At 51.6% G+C, this 9,604-nt stretch overlaps 1 protein-coding gene across 3 annotated transcripts in view; it reads right to left on the reverse strand.

The window, feature by feature from the left end:
* Window positions 1–9,604, reverse strand: part of arhgef3 (Rho guanine nucleotide exchange factor (GEF) 3) — a 92,362-nt gene that overhangs the window by 9,033 nt on the left and 73,725 nt on the right. For all 3 annotated transcript variants that reach the window (XM_034165211.1, XM_034165222.1, XM_034165214.1), the window contains 3 exons: window positions 9,319–9,585; window positions 6,837–6,899; window positions 6,643–6,739 (listed from right to left, as the gene is read on the reverse strand). In XM_034165211.1, coding sequence (XP_034021102.1) covers window positions 6,643–6,739; window positions 6,837–6,899; window positions 9,319–9,585 — 427 coding nt within the window. The remainder of the gene's footprint in view (window positions 1–6,642; window positions 6,740–6,836; window positions 6,900–9,318; window positions 9,586–9,604) is intronic.

Genomic DNA, 9,604 nt, shown 5'->3' on the forward strand with positions numbered 1-9,604 from the left:
ACACGGACCCACAACAGGGGGCGTAAATGAACGGACAATAGAGGGAGTTAAATTTGAACACTTTACTGTTGTGAATGTCACAACTACACACAGCAGATTACAGAATAAATACAAGTCAATTAATGAAGGTGTCGTGTGGGCAGGCTCGACGATAGGAGACGCCCGTCTGGAGATGAACCGGAACCACACGATTTCCACCGCCACCGAACCCGAAGGATACTGGAGCTGCCAAGTCCCGAAGTCCCCAGGTGGCCACCGTCTCAGCGTGTCGGATCTGGTACTGCTGGCGGAGAACAAAGACAGTCAAGTGTGGGTGTGTGTACACCCCGTAACAATAATGGTGGGAATTCCACCTCCACCTTTAACACACACTCGTGCAGCGTCTGTTTAACCACTTATCTGACGGGACGTAGGACGAAACAGTCGCGACCCACGCCGGTCCTCCGGTTGACAGCTGCAACACAATAGCTCTTGAAATCACTGAATGCTGGCAGAGAAAGTTACCTCTCACAGAAGTCGATATCTCGGCGATGTGGTGGAGGTGTCATCCTGCTTTTACCCCGGGTGAGATGCAGATGATCGGTGACAGCTGTCATAGTTGATGAGTGACAGCTGTCACCTCGGCTGTTCCTGTAGGCGGCAGCGCCCTCTCGTGCCTGAAGCCCGCACTTCAGGCAGGGCGCCCTCTGGTGGTGGGCCAGCAGTACCTCCTCTTCTGGCGGCCCACACAACAGGACCCCCACCTCAACGGGTGCCTCCTGGTGCCCGACCAGGCTTGTCCGGGTGGCGTCGGTAAAAATCGACCAGGAGGGCCGGGTCCAGGATGAAGCCTCCTCTTCACCCAGGAGCGTTCTTCGGGTCCATACCCTTCCCAGTCCACCAAATATTGAAAGCCCCGGCCCATTCGACGGACATCCAAAAGCCGGCTCCCCGTCGATGATACGGGCAGGAGGCGGCGCCGGATCGGGTGCACAGAGGGGTGAGGTGTGATGTGGTTTCAACCTGGAGACATGAAAGACTGGATGGATCCGCAGTGAGGCCGGGAGTTGAAGCCTCACTGCGGTGGGACTGAGGACCTTGAGGATGCGGAACGGCCCTATGTAGCGGTCTTTCAATTTCGGGGAAGCCACCTGGAGAGGTATGTCCTTGGTAGATAGCCATACCTCCTGCCCGGGCTGGTATGCGGGGGCCGGGGACCGTCGACGGTCTGCATGGGCTTTTGCCCTCGTCCGGGCCCTCAACAAGGCCGAACGGGCGGTGCGCCACACCCGACGGCATCTCCGCAGGTGGGCCTGGACCGAGGGCACACCGACCTCTCCCTCCACCACAGAAAACAAAGGGGGTTGGTACCCCAGACACACCTCAAACGGGGAGAGGCCGGTGGCAGAGGACACTTGGCGGTTATGCGCGTACTTGATCCAGGCCAGGTGTTCACTCCAAGCCGTCGGGTGTGCGGATGTTGTACAACGCAGGGGCTGCTCCAACTCTTGATTGGCCCGTTCAGCCTGTCCGTTGGTCTGAGGGTGATACCCAGATGAGAGGCTCACGGTGGCCCCCAGTTCCCGGCAGAAACTCCTCCACACCTGCGAGGAGAACTGGGGGCCACGATCCGAAACGATGTCTGTTGGTATCCCATGCAGCCAGACGACATGGTGGACCAGGAGATCCGGCGTCTCCTGGGCCGATGGGAGCTTCGGGAGGGCCACGAAGTGGGCCGCCTTGGAGAACCGGTCCACTATCGTGAGGATGGTGGTGTGCCCCCGGGACGGCGGGAGGCCCGTGACGAAATCCAGACCGATGTGGGACCAGGGGCGATGAGGCACAGGAAGCAGCTGCAGGAGTCCCTGTGCCTTCTGGTGGTCCGCCTTGCCCCTGGCGCAGGTGGTGCAGGCCTGGATATAAGCCCGGACGTCAGCCTCCAGAGACGCCCACCAGAAGCACTGCCGGACCACTGCCACGGTCCTACGCACCCCTGGGTGGCAGGAGAGCTTGGACCCGTGACAGAAGTCCAGGACGGCAGCTCTGGCTTCTGGTGGGACGTATAGTCTGTTTCTCGGCCCTGTTCCGGGATCCGGGCTCCGTGCCAGGGCCTCCCGGACGGTCTTCTCCACGTCCCAGGTAAGGGTAGCCACGATAGTGAACTCCGGTAGGATGGGTTCCGGTGGATCCGACAGCTCGGTCTTGACTTCATGTTCGTGCACCCGGGACAGGGCATCCGACCTCTGGTTTTTGGTCCCGGGGCGGTAAGTGATCCGGAAGTCAAAACGGCCGAAAAACAGTGACCAGCGGGCTTGCCTGGGGTTCAGTCGCTTGGCGGTCCTGATATACTCCAGGTTCCGGTGGTCAGTAAAAACCGTGAAAGGCACAGACGCTCCCTCCAACAGGTGTCTCCACTCCTCAAGAGCCTCTTTCACCGCAAGGAGCTCTCGATTGCCCACGTCATAGTTCCGCTCTGCTGGGGTCAACCTGCGTGAGAAATAGGCACACGGGTGAAGAACCTTATCGGTCTCTCCGCTCTGGGATAGCACGGCTCCTATCCCTGAGTCAGAGGCGTCCACTTCGACCACAAACTGGCGACTAGGATCGGGCTGCACCAAGACGGGTGCAGTCGAGAAGCGCTGTTTCAACTCCCTGAACGCGGCATCGCACCGATCCGACCAGGTGAAGGGAACTTTTGGTGAGGTCAGGGCTGTCAGGGGGCTAACTACCTGACTATACCCCTTAATGAACCTCCTGTAAAAATTTGCGAAGCCGAGGAACTATTGCAGCTTCCTACGGCTCGTAGGTTGGGGCCAGTCTCTCACCGCTGCGACCTTGGCCGGATCCGGGGCGACGGAGTTGGAGGAGATGATAAACCCCTGGAAGGACAAAGAGGTGTGGTGAAACTCACACTTCTCGCCCTTCACAAACAGCCGGTTCTCCAACAACCGCTGCAGGACCTGACGTACATGCCGTACATGGGTCTCAGGATCCGAGGAAAAAATGAGTATATCGTCCAGATATACGAAGACGAATCGGTGCAGGAAGTCCCGCAAGACGTCATTAACCAAAGCTTGGAACGTCGCGGGGGCGTTTGTGAGGCCGAACGGCATGACCAGGTACTCAAAATGACCTAACGGGGTGTTGAATGCCGTCTTCCACTCGTCTCCCTTCCGGACCTGAACTAGGTGATATGCGTTCCTAAGATCCAGCTTTGTGAATATTTTGGCTCCATGCAGGGGGGTGAACACCGAATCCAACAAAGGCAACGGGTATCGGTTGCGAACCGTGATCTCATTCAGCCCCCGGTAATCTATGCATGGACGAAGACCGCCATCTTTTTTGCCCACAAAAAAGAAACCTGCTCCCATCGGGGAGGTGGAGTTACGGATCAGCCCGGCAGCTAAGGTGTCCCGGATGTAGGTCTCCATCGATTCGCGCTCAGGTCGGGAGAGGTTGTACAGCCTGCTGGACGGGAACTCCACGCCTGGCATCAAATCGATGGCACAATCGTATGGACGGTGCGGGGGAAGGGTGAGTGCCCGATCCTTGCTAAAAACGTCAGCAAGATCGTGGTACTCGACCTGCACCGCCGACAGATTGGGGAGAACTTTGACCTGCTCCTTAGCCTGGGAACCGGGAGGGACCGAGGATCCCAAACACACCCGATGGCAGGTCTCGCTCCACTAACCCTAACCCTAACCCTAACCCTAACCCTAACCCTAACCCTAACCCTAACCCTAACCCTACAATCCGGGGATTGTGTTTTAGCATCCAGGGGAACCCCAGAATCACACGGGAGGTAGAGGGAGTCACAAAAAACTCAATCTCCTCCCGATGATTCCCTGACACCACCAGAGTTACTGGTAGTGTCCTGTGTGTGATTAAAGGGAGTAGGGTGCCATCTAGTGCTCGCACCTGCAATGGTGAAGGAAGCGCCACCAGAGGGAGCCCTACCTCCCTGGCCCATCTGCTGTCTAGCAGATTCCTTTCTGACCCTGTGTCTACCAGTGCTGAGGCCTGAAGGGTTAAATCCCCGCTAAGGATTGTAACTGGGAGTCGTGTGGAAATGTGTGTGTGTCCCACGTGAATTTCTTGGCCCACCCTAAACCCAGTTTCTAGGGGCGGGCGTTGGTGTTTAACCGTTCGGGGCAATTACTCAATTGGTGCTCAATTGAGCCGCAAACAAAACACGCCCCGCGGGGAAGCCTCCTCTGTCTATTCGGTGGTCTGAATGTGGCCCTGCTCGTGTCCATAGCTTCGTCAGCAGGGGGAGCTGTCGCCACACGGGACGCAGAGGCCAGGGAGCGTGGGAAGAGCGGACCTTTTTCGGACCCGGAAGAAAGAGGGACGGCGCGTGCCCGGCCACGCCCTTCGTCTCGTTCCCGACGGCGTTCTTCCAACCGATTGTCTAACCGTATAACAAGATCGATAAGCCCATCTAATTCCCGCGGTTCATCCTTGGCCACCAGGTGCTCCTTCAGGACCGATGACAGTCCGTTTACGAAGGCGGCGCGGAGCGCAGCATTATTCCAGCCGGACCTCGCAGCCGCGATGCGGAAGTCGACTGCATAAGCGGCTGCGCTCCGGCGTCCCTGGCTCATTGACAGCAGCACAGTCGAAGCGGTCTCTCCCCTGTTAGGGTGATCAAACACAGTCTTGAACTCCCTCACAAACCCAGTGTACGTGTGAAGGAGCCGTGAATTTTGCTCCCAAAGCACCGTAGCCCAAGCGCGTGCCTCTCCCCGAAGCAGATTAATCACATAAGCTACTTTACTAGCATCTGACGCGTACATGATGGGACATTGTGCAAAGACGAGCGAACACTGCATGAGAAAGTCCGCGCACGTCTCCACACAACCTCCGTACGGCTCAGGAGGGCTTATGTATGCTTCAGGGGATGGTGGGAGGGGTTGTTGAACCACCACTGGAACATTCATATCCTGCACAGGGTCGGCAGGAGGAGGAGCTGCAGCAGCGCCCTGAGCGCTCGCCCTCACCTGCGCGGAGAGAGCCTCCACCCTGCGGTTCAGGAGGATGTTTTGCTCGGTCATTTGATCCAACCGAGCCGTAAAGGCGGTGAGGATGTGCTGCAGCTCACCAATCACGCCTCCTGCGGACGCCTGCGCTCCCTGCTCTCCCATTGGTCGTTCAACAGCTGGGTGATGCCCCTCGGAGTCCATGACGCTGGCCGAGATATCCTGTTGGGAAAGTGTAGTGACACGGACCCACAACAGGGGCGTAAATGAACGGACAATAGAGGGAGTTAAATTTGAACACTTTACTGTTGTGAATGTCACAACCACACACAGCAGATTACAGAATAAATACAAGTCAATTAATGAAGGTGTCGTGTGGGCAGGTTCGACGATAGGAGACGCCCGTCTGGAGATGAACCGGAACCACACGATTTCCACCACCACCAAACCCGAAGGATACTGGAGCCGCCAAGTCCCGAAGTCCCCAGGTGGCCACCGTCTCAGTGTGTCGGATCTGGTACTGCTGGCGGAGAACAAAGACAGTCAAGTGTGGGTGTGTGTACACCCCGTAACAATAATGGTGGGAATTCCACCTCCACCTTTAACACACACTCGTGCAGCGTCTGTTTAACCACTTATCTGACGGGACGTAGGACGAAACAGTCGCGACCCACGCCGGTCCTCTGGTTGACAGCTGCAACACAATAGCTCTTGAAATTACTGAATGCTGGCAGAGAAAGTTACCTCTCACAGAAGTCGATATCTCGGTGATGTGGTGGAGGTGTCATCCTGCTTTTATCCCGGGTGAGATGCAGATGATCGGTGACAGCTGTCATAGTTGATGAGTGACAGCTGTCACCTCGGCTGTTCCTGTAGGCGGCAGCGCCCTCTCGTGCCTGAAGCCCGCACTTCAGGCAGGGCGCCCTCTGGTGGTGGGCCAGCAGTACCTCCTCTTCTGGCGGCCCACACAACACCTGCATTTGGGTCCACTGCCTGCAACGGTTCGGTTCCACCCGAACCTCTAACCATAACACAAATGTAACTTCCAGATGGACTCGTCGGACATCAGCTGACAAGGAACGCATTTAACGAAGGTGAAAATGATTTGTCAGGACAAAAACGGACCCGATCTGATATCAAAGTTTCACATCCTCGATGCATACGTTTCCTCAATCCACCAGTGTGACTTGGACTTTACGAATGGTTGGTTTCAAAACTACTTGTGGACTCGTCATCAGCATCTAGTGCCATCACTCACTGCTGTGACCATAAACAAGTCCCTTAATCTCCATTTCACATAAGTTTTTTTTCTTCACTCTCATTTTCATCTTGTGAGCAATCAACAAATGGATTTTTTGTGACCATTGTTGAAAGGCATTGTTAAAGTGCTCACACAGCTGAAGACTTCAGCTCGTAGTTGGGACGTAATCACCGTGTTTTTGTTTCACGGTGAAATGTGCTGCTTCATGCATTTTTCACACTTGCTTCAATTTCATATTGTCCTTTTCCCATCATGCATTGCCCATTATGATGCAACTGTATAGGAACAATGTAATAATCAGCAATGACCTCACAAAGCAAAGGTACTGCATCATATGATACTTTGTTATGAAAGTACATTGTCAATATTGTGCACCTGTAACCCCTATCAATGATGTCACAGCAAAGAGCAGGTTGCATCTACCTTCATGCAGCGGTATTAGAGAGTCCAAAGTACCAAAGATCTGGTTCAGTTCCTGCTTGGTCATGATTGACAGTGTCAGCATGGGGTCATGGTAGGCCTACAGTACACAGATACCCATGAGCAATACTCAGAAAATACTGCAGTACTACCATGTTTATCGGATACGTCTGCACAGAATAATAAATCCGCTTTACCTTTTTAGCCAACCTGAGATCCTCCACCAGGTCGCGCTCACCCTGAGTCAACTCAAATATCGCCTGCAGACACAGATAAAACATGAGAGTTAAACTTATGAATGCATGCTAACCGTCTGGGCAGTGGGCCCCAGGTCATTTTAGTAATTCCCTTTTAAAGGGACTTGTATACAGTATAATGCCCATTTGCTGCATATCAAAATGTTCAGAATAATCTCAGTTTTCTGAAAGTGAGACATACATATTTGGCCACAGCATTCTGTAAAAGATATAATTTGGCTCTAAAGTAGAAAATATGAAAAGTGTTTTTGGAAATTCTTCAAATCTTTAGTGAATATACATTTTTACTCATGTGAACAAATTGTTTTTTGTTAGAAATGTGTTTACCAAAATGTTTGGGTCACAAAAGTTGTTATATGCTGACGCGGGCGGGTCAGAGAACCGAACCAGCATCTGACAATGGCCCAGCGCTAAATAACCAGAAAGTGGTTCCAAGAAACAAATTTATTCCCCCTCATGTGCAATAATCCGTGTACAACATAAATAGTCAGCTGTCTTAGCTGTCTTGGCAAGGTGAAGGACGGCGCGCTCTCCAGCACCCAAATGGATCAAAGCCCGGCACTTCTGGACTCAGATTCACCGCCGAACACCCCCCAGGTGAATACGACAAACTGACTCTGTGAAGGACGGAAAAGGTGAGGTAAGTCAACAGAGCTACAACAAATATCCTTCAGAGGCACACACTATCAGCAACACATTCAGGTCTGAATTTAAGCCTTATGTAAATGAGCAGCTTCTCACAACAGGTGGAGGATCATCAATCCGTACGCCACGGCAGTGAGAAGCAAACTGCACAATTCTCATCAATGTTCAAATATACTGCGTAACAAAACGCCAAATTACTATTAACGATTATTCAGACGATAATCACCTCTGATGTGTGCTGACAGCATGTGTCCCTCACCCGTCCTCCCTCACAGGCACGATGTGTCAAACCCTGGCGCTGTCCTCAGCGTCTCACAACCGAACGTCACAAGGTCGAGTTCCCGGCAATTCTGCTCAAATCACTCATGGCTTAAATGCAGAACGCCATCTCATTATCTGCTTCAGCTGAAAGTCTTTAAGTCTACACGTGAGCATCATCCACAGGTGCTGCAAGTTGTTAGGCCTGCACGTGAACATCCTCCACAGGTGCAGCCAATAGTTCTGATGAGGGTGAAGGACTCTTCCGCCAGCACCTTCTCCACAGAAAAAAAACAGTTTGCATACCACCTGGAGAGCAAAGAAAAGAAAACAGCACCCAAATGTCCAGCCAAACCCCCCAACACACAACAAAAGTTGTGTAATGAAAGACATTTTAGCAATATACAGTTGCTGTTGTTGTTGTCAGTTCAGCTGCTCCCGATCATGTTTGGGGTTGCCACAGCGAATACAGCCAGATCCACATTGGTATTTGGCACAAGTTTTACGCCGGATGCCCTTCCTGACACAACTCCAGTTTCAACTTCCAGTTTCTGAGATCTGACGGGATCAGACACACACAGAGCCACCCGGCTGCAGCCATATCAATATACAGTAAACATGTAAATCTAAAATATGTGCCATACAGTGTAACAGCGACCCCCGCAGGGAGCTGATACACTGCCAAAGAACATGTTTTTAAAATAAAATCACTTAAAACCCGTCAGTCACAAAAACTCAGATGTCCATTTCGTCAAATACAAAATAGATAATTGCTGCATGCTGATCCAGATGAAAATAAAAACCCTCTGCATTTGTTTATTTCTCAATGATCTTCTTTGTGTGGAAAAGCACAACCAAAAATGAAACTGTTTTCACCCCAGCGGGAAGGTTTTTTTTGATTCTCTGAGCGTTTATTGCCGTGTTTCACTGAAAATCACAAATTAACACACGCTGCCGCCACTTGCAAACGCACAGACACTGATGCAGAAGGACCATGTGATACTCTCTGACTTCTGTCTCAAAGCGAGATGGAAACTAGAATTAAGAAGTTGTAGCTTCAGGAAGTGGTTGAACGAAGTCTCTGTGACTTTCCATTGCAGGTTTATCAATAGAAATATGGCAAAAAGTTGATCTGGACACGCCGGTGCATCCACGGACCCCAGAGAGTATATAATATTGACGTTTGATGTAAATATATAAATTCAATTTTTTTTAAATCCAGAAATGTTTCAGATTCAACTATTTGTCTTTTTGTTGTACTAAACATTCTGTCTTCATGTCGATTTTTGTTTGCTTTCGCGTAGCCTTGTTTGCACATATCAGAATATTTCATTAGTTCAAAATTACTGACAATGAAAATAAAGCAAAGTGAGATGCATTAATGCATTAACTATGTGTTTTCGTAAAAAAAAGAAACTTAAATCTATATGCTTTTTGTATAAAGTATATGAAATTATTTACATATGTAAAAGAAAAAACTACCAACACTGAATCAAATGCCACGTTTTCTCAATCTCACCTCTTGTCGTTTTATCTCCTTTGAGGTCAAAGGTTGGGCCGCTCCCAAATGGACGTTGAATGTCTCGCTCCAGAGCTTGCTGTCACGGCGCTTGGATGCTGCAGCTGTTGCCATGAAGACATATGAAGCAGTCAGCGTGGAAGACGCGTGGTTGACTGTTGATGTGACAACGCTCGTCTTCGTCATCAAAGTTGGAGGAGGAGGAGGAGGAGGAGGAGGAAGAGGAGCGCCGTCTGTCCGACTGTTGCTACGAAAAGCAACAGAACGCTGTGAGGAGGACACACAA

Source organism: Thalassophryne amazonica, chromosome 3 (genome assembly GCF_902500255.1).
Source record: "Thalassophryne amazonica chromosome 3, fThaAma1.1, whole genome shotgun sequence".
Classification (NCBI taxonomy): domain Eukaryota; kingdom Metazoa; phylum Chordata; class Actinopteri; order Batrachoidiformes; family Batrachoididae; genus Thalassophryne; species Thalassophryne amazonica.